Source organism: Molothrus aeneus, chromosome 8, assembly GCF_037042795.1.
Source record: "Molothrus aeneus isolate 106 chromosome 8, BPBGC_Maene_1.0, whole genome shotgun sequence".
NCBI classification, from domain to species: Eukaryota; Metazoa; Chordata; class Aves; order Passeriformes; family Icteridae; genus Molothrus; species Molothrus aeneus.
The window spans coordinates 2,062,644-2,075,370 of NC_089653.1; the positions used below are offsets into that span (position 1 = coordinate 2,062,644).

General features: G+C 59.2%; 1 protein-coding gene across 3 annotated transcripts; it reads right to left on the reverse strand.

The window, feature by feature from the left end:
- Positions 1 to 3,413: 3,413 nt before the first annotated feature.
- Positions 3,414 to 12,029, reverse strand: CHST3 (carbohydrate sulfotransferase 3). 3 transcript variants are annotated; one of them, XM_066554763.1, is made up of 3 exons: positions 11,944 to 12,029; positions 5,848 to 6,052; positions 3,414 to 5,702 (listed from the first exon to the last, which is right to left on the reverse strand). In XM_066554763.1, the coding sequence occupies exons 2-3, from the start codon at positions 5,982 to 5,984 to the stop codon at positions 4,469 to 4,471; spliced, it is 1,371 nt and encodes a 456-aa protein (XP_066410860.1). In that variant the 5' UTR covers positions 5,985 to 6,052; positions 11,944 to 12,029; the 3' UTR covers positions 3,414 to 4,468. The 3 variants fall into 3 exon arrangements, with proteins under 3 accessions (XP_066410860.1, XP_066410861.1, XP_066410859.1); XM_066554764.1 differs by lacking the exon at positions 11,944 to 12,029 and adding an exon at positions 9,365 to 9,407; XM_066554762.1 differs by lacking the exon at positions 11,944 to 12,029 and having other exon boundaries at positions 5,848 to 6,077.
- Between the last annotated feature and the right edge of the window lie 698 nt (positions 12,030 to 12,727).

Here is a 12,727-nt window from a genome sequence, read left to right on the forward strand (position 1 = left end):
GCCCCCCAGATTTCATTACAGTGAAAGCAGAGCATAGAATAAAACTGTGTCCTGAAAAAAATGGGCCTCACAGACAGGCAGCCTTTGTCCAAAGGTGTAATTACAGGATAAATATGGGATGCAGACCAAGAAATGCAGTCTGGTCAGGCATGCAGTCTCTTAGAAAAACACAACAGAATACAAGGTTGTCATTTAATGCTGAAAGGTCCACACCTTTCAGCTGCAGCCCTTGTGGGTCTCTCACTGGCCCATGGATCTCCCCTCTGATCTGGTGTTTGGATGCTTGGATGGTGCAGCTGTAGCCATGGACCAGCTCCCTGCAAACACCACACCAAGCCCCACGAGGGAGAGAAGGAAAGGGTTGATCCAGGCTCCAGCAGAAGCCTGTGAGGGTTGGTGAGGGCACTGCTGGTGTGATGGCTTTCCTTGGCTCCAGCCCCTGTGCAGAAATCCCCTCCGATAGGGCTGTGAGGGGACAGAGGGGATTAGCTCATCCTATCCCATTAAATGGAGCTGCAACAAGTGAGGAGAAGGCTATGGGAGGTCAGCACAGCCAGCACAGCAGCCACCACTTCTGCTGTTTGGGAGAAACCTCATGCCAGGCTGGAAAAAGGCCTTTTTATGGATTTCTATGGACCTGCCTGGTGGCTTGGCTTCATGGCCCAGCAGGGCCACCTGGGTGTTAAACTGCAGGGCATCTAAGGTGGCATTTCAGAGACTTCACTGCTCCCTTACTTGGCTTATCAACAGCTTCTGCCTCAAGAAGTGCCTCTCCAAGGCAAGCCCAGCCATGCCAGCATGGCCCCAGGCAGCTCTGGATGCTCTGAGAGGGAAGCAGAGAAGCAGCAGGATGTACCTGCTGTCCAAAGTCAACTTCCAGATTAGACCAGTGAGAGGGAATAATTTCTCAGAAAGATTCCATTGAGAGGGGAACTGGACACCCATCATTTGTTAAAGCTCTCACTGGTGCTACATTATCTTGTGTCACCTGCAATAACCCCAAGGAGAAGCAGTTTTGGCTGGTGGCCCTGTACCATGGGACACATATCCTCTCACTGTTCAGGGCTTGTGTAAAAGGTTTCTCTGGTGCTAATTAGCATCACCCCAATGTTCCCAGATTCCCTCCAAAGCACAGCTGCAGCAGGCTGGGAGGTGAGCCTGGAGGCAGTACAGCTGCAGGTGGGGTTTGTTTTATTTCCATATTTTAAACCAAGCTTTAGTAGTGCTTTATTTCAGAAGGCTTAGATCTTTTGAAAAGAGGATTGTTTGTTTTTTGGGTTTTTTTGGCATTGGTGTCCATGAGAAAGGGTGAGGCTGCATCCATTGCAGCTTCATCCTGTTGTGGGCTTCCTGCCTGGTCTGTCTGGATGCAGGAATGTCCTTGCTCTAAGGACATTGTTTCTTACTATGACATTCCCAATCCATGCTTCCCCTCCCAAATCCGTGAGCCTCCAAAGAGCCAGACAAGGCTGAGCCAGAGCAGGCTGAGCAGGAGGCCCCTCTTTGTGTGGGGGCACAAAGCTCCCCCAGCAGCTCAGGGGGAATTCAGCTGCTCCAGCCTCGGAGGAGCCGTGTCCCCTGCGGCTTCCCGATGTGCCTGCAGCCGGGGGTTTAATGGCAGCAATTAGCCCCGGGGAAATCTGCATGGTTCAGGGGCATGTTTTCATGTTTTCTCTCTGTCCTGTGACGGTTTTGACGGGAAGCTGGAGGGTGGCCAGGAACAATTGCTTATGCTTGGCTAGCGGTGGGGGCTGGAGCAGCGGGGGCGGGGACAGCGCAGGTGAAAACGGGCGGCTGTGACTGGTCCCCTCTGGAACGGTGTGGCCAGCAGGAGCAGGGAGGGCATTCTTCCATTCTGCCCCTCTACCTGGCACTGGTGAGGCCACACCTGGAGTGCTGTGTCCAGCTCTGGCCCCTCAGGTTGGGAAGGACCTTGGGATGCTGGAGCATGTCCAGAGGAGGCAACAAGGCTGGAGAGGGGCTGGGAACACAAACCCTGTGAGGAACCATTGAGGGAGCTGGGGGTGCTCAGCCTGGAGAAAAGGGGGTTCAGGGGTGACCTTATCAATCTCTACAGCTCTTGAAAGGTGCCTGTGCTCAGGTGGGGCTGGGCTCTTTCTCCAGGCAGCACTGACAGAAGCAGAGGGCACAGCCTCAAGCTGCACCAAGGGAAATATAGTTTGGATATTGGAAAAAGGTTTTTACAGAAAAAGTGATAAAGTTCTGGAATGGTCTGACCGGGGAGAGGTGGTGGAGTCACCATCCCTGGGTGTGTTTAACAAAGCCTGGATGTGGCACTGGGTTCCATGGTTTAGTTGAGGTGCTGGGTCATGGGTTGCACTCAATCTTGGAGCTCTCTTCCAACCCGGTCTATCTGTTCTTATCTGTTCTTATCTGTTCTGTTCTCTGGCCTTGGCTCAGCCCAGCTCCCGCTTCCCTTGCCGCTTGTTTTCCATGCTCCTGGATTTGCCTGTCCTTTCCCCCTGGACCCGGCTCTCCAAGCCCCCAAGCGCCTCCACCCGCGGTGGGGTGGGAGGGGGATGCTGGCCACTCTCCAATGTCCCCTCCTCGGCTGTGGCAGCTCAGTAGCTACTCACCCCTCCTGCTGTTTCACAAACAATTACCCTAAAATGATTTTCTCTGCAAAAGCCAACCCAATGGTGCTTTTCCAGAGGCATTGATAGGACACTGCGTCGGACTGCGTTCCCCCTGATGCTGGCTGAGCTCTGTGGGCTTTTCCCAGCGCGCAGCTGCGGAATATCCATCTGACCTCCGTGACCCTGCTGCTTTCCCAGCAGGAAGCCTCCAAACAAAACCCGATTCACTCAGCAGCCCCGGGGCTGCTTGTGATGCCGGGAGAGCTGCATGTGAGGCGGGGAGGAGGCTGGCGCTCTCCATCGCCCGTGAGCGATGAGGGTTTGCCAAAAATCTCCACTTTTGTGGACACTTTTGTGTCCTTTCCCCATCCAGCTGGCACCGAGCGCTCTGAAATCACACCTTGAAGCCTGCTGCTGCCCTACCCTGCTCGGAAAACCTCCCCGTGTGGCTGCCCGGGGCTCCGGTGCTGTGCTCCCCGCCTGCCGGCCCCGCGCTCCTCAATGCCGCCTCTGTTCTCCCTCTTGGGTCAAAAACGCGGCTTTTGTGAGCTCAGCCCAGCCCAGCCCTGCTCCGGAGCCCCGGCACGTTCCTCCCGGCCGGCAAAGCTCAGCCCAGCTGTGGCCGGCTGCCGCCTCCTTTCATTTATTTATTTTTGCTTTTGGCCAACAGCTCTAGGTGGGGAGAAGGGGACCTGCGGCTGCTGGGACCCCTCAGGGCTCGCTGGCAAGCCACTCTCCAGCAAAATGTTTGACTTCTCCCTCAGGTGGCTGCCATAACCCAAAATATCAGGGGGAGAAAAAAAAATGAGATACAAAGAGGGCTAAAAATAGGCATTTTAATTAATGAAATGTGAATTGGAGGAAGCAGCTTGGCACTGGGTCAACATCTGCAAACGGCAAACACCCTGGAACTCCCTGGGCCTCCACCAGGTTTGGCCACCCATCAGTGCTGTTAGCTCGTGTTTTTGGGGCTCCCCCGGGCAAGAGACACCCACAAATACTGAGGAGACAGGAGATGCTTTGGACTCCGTGCTGGTGGCTTTGTTTTTAATCAGGTAAGTCTGACCGTCTTTCAGTACCTCCTCAGAAGTTCTCGGTCGCTGCCCCACGGGGGCTGGGAGGGTTACAGCCCCTCAGTCCCCGGGGGCTCTCCCGAGATCATACAGAAGATGGTCTCCAGCTAAAACCTGGTGGTCTCCAGCTAAAATGTGACCTCTGTTCTGGGTGTCTCCCTTTGTGGCATGTTGTGCTGCTCTGATTTTTGGGCTTAGCTCCTTCACCAGCTTCCCCCTCCTTTTCACATAATAAATAAATAAATTCACCTGGTATGCAAATACACAGGGAAAAAAGGAAATAAACCTAAACCTCCAAAACCAAGTTTGAAGAGCACCAAACCGTAGTCACCTCATTTTGTTGTAGCCCAAGCGCCGTCCAGGGCTCTGTGGGCAGTTTCCAGTCTCTGCTGGTGAATGAAGGCACTAAACCAAGAAGGTCTCTGGGCTCTTGCTGACACCACAGGGATTTTGTCCTTGCTCTGTCCCAGCTGGCATGGGGGGTGGCAAGGCAGAGGTGCTTGGTCCTGTCCCCCTCTGCTTGCCATCACCCTCCTCATCCTCAGTGCAGCTCCCGAGCTGGGGAGGTGGCCCTGTTGCTGACCCCACCTCCCCTCACCCTTACCATTTCCCCATTCCTGGAGAAACTGAGTAATTCAGGCTCTGCAGGACCCTGGGGCCAGCTCTGCTAAGACGCTCCGGCTCCTGGGGCTGCCACCTGGAGCATTTGTGGGAGCAGGGACCCCCAGGTCGCCTCCGGACCGGCCGGGAGCACGGCCGCAGCCCCTCGTTCCGCCCCGCCACCGTGACCCTGCAGCGCTACGTGACCCAGGCGGGCTGTGCCTCCTCCAGCAGGCTGAAGGAGCGGTTGGCCAGCGCCTCAGGGCTGCTGGCCAGCTTGTAGCCAAAGAGCTGCATGGCCGGGCCGCAGGCGTCCTGCACCACCTGCGCCAGCTTGAAGGGCATGCCGAACCGCCACTTGTCGAACTGCTCCGAGGAGTTCTTGCACGTGGAGTAGACGCCGTTGCCGTCGGGAGGAGCCTGCGTGTTTTTGCCGATCCACTCCTCTACCTGGCGGGTGAGGGGCAGCCCGGCAAAGCGGAACATCTCCCATGCCTTCTGCAGCGGCGCCCGCGCCACGTCCTCGTAGCGCACCAGCATGTAGCGGCCCCGCAGCCAGCCCGGCCGCCGCAGCCCCAGCTCCGCCGACACGCGGATGCTCTCGCAGTTGCCCCGCAGCCGCTGCACCTCTTCCTCGTGCAGCGGGGCCTCCCCTTCAGACGCCCACTTCTTCCAGGTCTCGTACTTGCCCGAGAAGGCCACCATGCGCGAGGCCAGGACGGCGCGGGGGTCCCGCACCAGCTGGATGATGCGCAGGTCCAGCCGGGGGTCCTCCACCAGCGGCTGCAGGAATTCCAGCTGCCGGATGCGCACCGTCTTCAGCGCCACGTGCTGCTTGCGCCGGCACGCCTCGGCCGCCAGCGTGATGTTGAGGGGGCCGCAGCGGCGGTTCTTGCAGTAGTACTTCTCAAAGACCTTCTTGGTGCTGGGCGTGCAGACGGGCTCCTCGCACAGCGAGTGGCTGGAGCCCCGCCGAAACAAGAAGGCCGTCAGGTGGCCCTCGGGAACCGGGGAGATGAAGTTCTCTAGGATGTAGAGGTCGCAGAGGAAGAGCTGCTTGAGGACGTCTCGGTAAACCAAGGCCGAGCCCACCGCGCTGGCTCCTCCCGGCAGGAAGTTCACCGTCTTCTCGACGTGCCAGAGGGGCTCAAAGAGGTAGAAGATGCTGCCCTGCTGGTTGAAGAACTCCCCGACAAAGGAGGAGCCAGTGCGGGTGGTGGCCATCAGCAGGACGTGCCGCCGTGGCCCGGGGTCCCCGGGGTCACCTGCCAGCTGCAGGGTGATGTTGTACAGGTGGGACCTCATCTGGGAGAAGGCAGCGTCCAGCTCCTGCAGCGAGGCCAGCGAGCCATTCTTGGCCAGTGCTGGGCTGACTTCTGTGCTGTTGGCCTCTGCCAGAGCCTGTGGGGACTGCTTCAGCTTGTCCGACACCCTGTGGGGAGAGCCAGCCCAGCCTGGAGGACAGCGGGACCACCCTGCATCCCCGTGGGGGACTTGGGGGGCTCCTCTGCACAGGAGCTCAGGACTGGGGGAGAGGGACTGCAAACCTTGGCATGGCTCAGATGCCCACTGCCTACCTGGAGATGAAGTTGTTCTCCTTCTCGATGATGACGAGGCTGATGACGAAGACCAGCAGGACGGCGTACTTGCTCTTCATCTTCAAGAAGTGCAGCAGCTCCCGGATATCCTGGGGCAAAGCGCATCGGATCTCCATGGGGAGCACACACAGGTCCCTCCTGCACACCGGGAAGGTGTCCTGGGCTAGGGCCTTGCCAGCCCTGCCTGTGGGGAGAAGAAGGCTCAGCATGGCGAGGATCAGAGGCTGACAAAGGCTGGACAAGAGCAGTAAAAAAGTGGAAGCTCCTCCCTACTGCTCCATCCCACCCTGGATGAGGAGCAGCTGCCTGAATGCCCCATCAGCTGCTCCTCCTCCTTCCCAAAATATATCTGCCCGACAGGATCCTTTCCCACGCTTCCACCAGCTCCTCCTGCCCACCCTGAAACCCAATCCCTGCCACCCAACAGCTGCCTGCTTCCCACTGGCAAAAACCTGCTACTGCCAGCGAGGGAGCCCCTGGATCATCCGGATCTTCAGCACATTGTGGCTCCCAGCCTCTGGAAAGGGGAGGCTTGAAGGCTCCACTGCAGGGCCCCAGTGTGGGGCTGAGCAGCTTCCGCCTTCCCCCAGCATGGCAGCAGCAGCTGCTGAGCCTCGAAAATGAAACCCAGAGAGTTTTCAGGAACAACGGCGGGCCGGAAAACACTGCTGCTGCCAGTCCCCCTCGGGGAGTAGAATGCTCCGGGGGAGGATTTTTGCCAAAAAAGGGAAGAAAAAAAAAATTCCAAATGATGGTGCAGCTGCTTGGTGTGGGATGCAAAACCAGGAGACTTGGCATCCCCGCCCGGCAGAAAAGACCCGCCCCCCCCAGCCTCTCCTTCAGCATCCGAATCGGGGCGTTGCTGGAAATGCTCTGAGTCACACCAAACCCACGCCCCAGCTGGAGATTTTGGGGGCCACAGCCGCTGTTTCAGGCTCTGGGGCAGGTCCCCCAATGCAGATTTGCACTCCTAGGCCTTGCTGGCACCTGCCACCTGCCCTGGGTGATGCTGTTTGCTCGTCCGGCTTTCTTGGCCAGACTTTCGGTGACTCAGGGAAAGTCTATTTAGCCTTGGCTGGGCTCCACAAGGGGCAGCCCGTCCCAGCCCTGCTTTTGGGGTGAAGGAGAGGAGCCAGGCAGAGCCCCATCCTTTGGGGGGCCCCGGGGTTTGCTGGAGGGGAGATGCCCTGGCCAAGCCTCGGCATCTGCAGCCCCTGGCAGAGCGTGGAGCGGGGAAGCCCTGCCAGGCATTGCGTCACGTCGCAGCCTCTTCTGCATCGTGCTCAGCCAAAATGTGCATTTTGTAGGCCAAAATGTGCATTTTTTAGCGTTGCTCGCTGAATGCCCCTCTGGCTGGGAAGGAGGGACCATGGGCAGGAGGGGTGGGATATGTCCCGTGGCCAGGGCAGCACCCAGCCTGTCAGATTCCCAGTCCTCCTGTGCGAGGACCAGGAATTTCCCAGCTTGAGCTGCTGGCACTCAGCTCCTGAGGCTTGGCTTCCAGCGATCTCCTTTCCAGCAAAACCTTCTAAAAAGAGACATCCACACCCACGCACCCAGGAAACTCAGGATTTAGTGGGATGCAGGGACTCTGGAGAGTTCTGGCAGCCCCAGAGCCCTCCCACAGTGGTCCCCCAGCTTCCCCCCCTTTCAGCAAGCGGCACCGAGATCCCCAGCCCACGTGTGTGTGTGTGTGTGTGTGTGTGTGTTTTTAACAGCCCTGTTAGTTCAGTTTGTCATCACGCAGCTCCTCGGGGACAGGCCAGCAGCTGGGGCAGGTGCCTTTCACCAGCCACCCCTCATATCCCCCCTCCTGGGTCGTGCCCCCTCGATGACAGGATTTGTCAGAGTGTTTGAGCAACCGAGAGAAAAAAAATCAAGTACACAAAGTCCTCGGTGTGCGGCCGCGTCTCAGAGTCAGGGCATCCCAGGGGGCGGTGATCTGCATCCCTGCCCTGGCCTGGGGCTGGGGACAGTCCCCACGCACAGGGGATGGCATCAGCCGCTTCCTGGGACAAATCCCTGGGCAAAGGCAGCCCCGCGTTCTCCCCCTCTAATGCCCCCAGCTGCCTGACCACAAATGAGCCACAGAGCAGGAATTATTCACAGGGGTGACACAGAGATCCATGGCCGGCAGCGCTGGCAAAACCCTCATTCACAGGCCCGGGGCAGACACCATTCATTAAACAAAAAACCGGCTGCAAATCCCGCCCGAGACCCGCGGGGCCCCGTCAGGGCTGAGCTGAGGGGCTGGGGACACACGGGTGACCTGGTGAGGCTGCCTGGCTCAGCCTAAAGCTCAGCCTAAAGCTCAGCCTAAAGCTCTTCCTCGGTGGGGCCCGCGTGGCTCAGCCCGGCTGGGGCACTGTGAGAGCCACAAGTGCCCCTTTGTGAGGGGAACAGAGGGGCTCTGTGTCCCTGCACGCTCCCCTCCAGGGCTCTGCTGGGATGGGATGGATCAGGAGAACCACTGGGATGCTGCTGCTGCCACCCCAGGGTGCCCTGCCAGTGTCCACTCCTGGGGAGTGCACCTGTGTGAGCAGACAGACGGACGGACATCACCCCTGGAGACAGCAGGCAGCCTCACCTTGCTCTCCACGTCCCAAAGCAAAGCAGGATAATTTCCAGGGATGCTAAACTGAGATGCTGGGGAACGCAGCACCCACAGCTCAGATGCTGCTCCCCACCTTTTCCTATCCCTCAGGCTGGAAGTGCTTTTCAATTCAGCAGGGATGGCTGCAATTCCCATTGCAGAGATTTATGGATTTCCCAGATGAGTTAAAGCCAGAAAAGGAGCTTTTTTTTGGGCGATGTTGGGGATTTTGTTCCCATGCAAATCTGCCCAGGTGGGATCCACCACTACCAGCAAGTTAACTTAACCTTGCCACAGCAAGAAGGAAGGACTTGGACAGTAATAGAGACAGCAAATCATTCCAGTCCGCTGGAGCAAGTTGGTTTGTGGGATGGATGTTTTGGGGGCCACAGCCGCTGTTTCAGGCTCTGGGGCAGGTCCCCAGTGTGCAGATTTGCACCCCTAGGCCTTGCTGGCACCTGCCACCTGCCCTGGGTGGCGCAGGAGGGGTGAGAAGAGCAGAGGCCCTGTGAGAGGAAGGAGGGAAGGGATGCTCCTGTCACCCTTCTGCAGAGCATTCCACAGGACTGTCTGACTGGCAGAGCAGAGCAGGGGTTTTCAGCTCTGTTTTGGGAAAGGGAAGGTCTTAAACAAAGTCTTGGGGCTCTCATTCCCCAGCTCTGGCTGCCCTGAACCCCCACCAGGTGAGATCCAGGAAAGAAAAATGCCTGTGGCTGCCAGGGGCAGCCAGTAGGAGGTGAGACTGGATGAAGTCACATTTTCCTCTGGTGACTCAACAGACAACAACTGAGCTCTGGACACAGAAAGGCAATGAAACACCCATGTGCAAGAGTTCCTGAGATCCTTCTGACCATCCTGCCCCCATCCACTCCCATCCATCTCTCCATGGAAGCCCACAGTGACCTGCAGCTGAGCCTGCTGCCCCTGGAGCTGCTGCTGCACTGAGTAATTCCCTCCACAGTCCTTTGCTTCATCAGACTTCATCAGACACCGGATCAGCAAAACACAGGGGCGGAACAACAAAGAGATAAGGAGCACGGGCTTATCTGCTCTCCGTGCTGCTTTTTGTCTGCAACCTGGGAAAAAAAAAACCTCTCTGTATTTACTCTTTCAACTATTTCCGCTCCCAGCTTCCTCCCGAGGCTGGTCTTGGGAAACGTTCCACCAGAGCTTCCCACTTTGCTTTCATGTCCCAGCAATTTTCATCCTGGTCCTGGCTGTCCTCCAAGGCAGGGCACAAGCACAGCACTGCTTTGGTTTGCCCTGCAGCACAGCTAAGGAGCCTGTCCAGGCAGGTATTTTTGGGTTAAAAACATGTCTAGTCAAGCTAAAAAAAAAAAGAAGAGGGGAAAAAAGTCATCTCCTACAATGTTTATAAAGTTGCTGAGAATAGTCACAATCCTCATCAAATTGAAGCCTGGAAACTGCCCGTTGGAGGAGAAAGTTGGGAATGGAAAGTCCTTCTGACTCAGAGGTTACCCTCAGGAGCAGCAGCAGGAGCGGGGTTGGTACAAACAGGCACCACTGGAACAACTTTGTTTGCATTGCATGAGCTCTCAAACTCCAGTGCATGAGGTCCTGTCCACTCTTCCCTGTCCCACCTGCTCTCTGTGATGACCCAGATGAGCTGCCCTTGTTCCTCGTGTCCCACTGTGCAGAAGGGTGAGGTGAGGGCACAGTAATGCTGGTGACAGGACCAGCACAGGCTTCATGGCCAGGACAGACTGCTTTTTTCTCTCCCTCACCGTGGTGGTGTCCAAAGAGACCCCAAGAGTTTTCTCCTGACCCAACAGAGGGGAGAGCTGCTGCTCCTTCCCCTGCTGAACCCAACAGGGCTCAGAGCTGTCAATGCTGGACATGGGGATAAGACACGAGCATCTGCCAGGCAGGGAGCAGCCTCTGGAGCTGGATCTGGACCAGGACCCAGCTAAAACACCTTTATGGGCCAGGACCCAGCTAAAACACCTTCAGCCTTGAAACCAACCCGCCGGCAACCACAGACACGGTCGGGGTGGGGTTTGCAGCACCACCTGCAGCAAAGGTGAGCAACTGAAGTGCTGGGCAGCGAGGGGGGCTGCAGAGCAGACCACCAGGACGGGTGGGAGGACGTTTGCTCGGCGCCGGTGGCACAATGCCGGCTGCTGTGCGTGCCGGCGGCCCCCGGCCACGCCGGGAACCGCAAATGCCCGCCCCTGCTTCAATGAGCCCTTTCTTTGGGGCGCAGAGCCCACGGTCCCTCCCACCGCCCCACACTCCTGCCCCTCGCTGCTCCACGCTCGCCTGGAAGCTCCTGGTGGGCAGACCCAGCCCAAGAGCGGGGATACGGCGCTCCCTGTGCCCGCCTCTGCTCCCCTTTCAGCCCCAGCCAGGCGCCTGCAGCGCTCCAGGGATGCAGAAGGGACTGGTGGCAAGAGATGCTGGCGAGGGGACAGTGACCTGTGCTCGAGTCAGCACAGGGAGACTGGGGCTCTGGGGCTGTGAAATCGAGCTGAAGCAACATGGCAGATGTGGAAAAATTGCAGAGTTAAATGCCTGTCCTGGTGTAGCGTTGTAAATCGTTGGCTGTGGAAAAGGAGACGCTTTCCTCCAGGCACCAAAGCCAGGCTCGGTGCAGAGGCAGTGGGGCGTGGGCAGCTCTCCCCAGTGTGGTGGGGAGCAGCTGCTGAAATGCCGGCAGGCACTCAGGGGGACTCTGCTGGGATGGCCTTTCCCCCTAGACTACCCCCGTGCCATCCAGAGGGTGTCAGAGTCCCAGCTCCCGCAGAAATGTCCCTGGCTCCCGGGCTCCGGCCGAGGGCCAGCGTGCCCCGGTGGCCCCGGGACAGGAGGGGAAAGGGTGAGAGCAACTTTCCAGTGCTCCCTGCTAGGGGCTGACAGGACGGATGATGCAACTCCGGGATGGTTGTGAGAAACCCTCCTTTTCCAAAGTCTCCTTCTGTCGCCCCAAACGCGCTCCGCTCCGGACGGAGGCTCGGCACTGCAGAGCTCGATCCCATTCCATTGATTTTTTTTTCCCCGTTTTTTTTTTTCCCCCGAAAGAAAGGCACGGGGAGAGCTGCTGAGCAGTCATGTGCCGGGAGGACTTTCGGCAGCGGGGTGCTGGGATCGGGCTGTCCGCCGAGGAGAGGGAGGGAGGCAGGGGAGGAAGGGAGGCACGGCCGGCGCTGCCCCGCTGCGGGAGCGGGCGGCGGGGGCCCCGCACCGAGACAAAGGAGCGGCCGAGGCCGGAGGGCGCACAAAGGAGCCGGCGGAGCCCGGGGCCGCCCCGCGGGGGGATGCGGCCACCGAGCCCCGCGCTCCCCCCTGGCCCCGCTCCCCCTGCCCGGGCCGGGGGGTGAGCTCGGGGCCGCGGCCCCTCCTCGCACGCCCAACTTCCCGCAAGTCCCGCCGCGCCGGGAGAGACCCGAGCCCCGCCGCCATCCTCCCCCTCGCCCCGGGGCTCCCGCTGCCCATCGCGCCGCTCCCGACCCCGCTGCACGTACCCGGCGGCGGCTCCGCGGGGCGAGCGAGCCCGGTCCTGCCGTGCGGGAGGAATGAGAGCAGCGGGTCCCCTGCTTTTCTTCACGGTGCTGTCATCCTCCCTCCCTCCCTCCCTCCCTCCCTGATTCCCTCCCTCCCCTCTTCCCTCCCTCCCTCCCTCCTTCCTTCCTTCCTTCCTCCCAGCCGGGGCAGCGGCGGGGGGAGCGGTCCCGGCGCTGGGCGCGGGTCCCGGGGCGGGGCCGGGCAGGGTCCCCGGGCCGAGCCCCCGCTGCCCCCACCCCGGGAGCTGCCGGCCCCCGCCTCGGGATGGCTGGAAGGGGCCGCCCGGGTGGGGAAAGGGGGAAGTGCGGTCCTGGGAGCCCACAGACACCCCGCGAAATTGGGCCAAGGTGAGTCCCCCCCCTCCAGGGCACCACGGGGCGATTTGGGCTGCAGGCTTCCTGCCCAAAGCTGGGTCACACTGCGGTGGTCAGGGCTTTATCCTGCAAACCTCCAAGGATGGAGCTGGTACAACCTCTCTTTGCTCACTGCCGTACTGGAGAAGTTGTTTCTTCTTCCATCCACTCCAAACCTGTCCTGCCCCAGCTCTCACCATCCCATCATGTGAGGAACCTGGCTCCATCTCTGTGACCACCTTGTGGCAAGGTTCCTCTTTGTTCTCCTCAGCCAAAACTGGCTTCAAGGTCAGCACCTTTCTCCCCAAACTCCACTTTGTCCCCACACAGGAGCTGTGGAGGGGGTGGTCCCACCGTGGTGTGCTGTGCTGGTGAGGCCACATCCATGTGC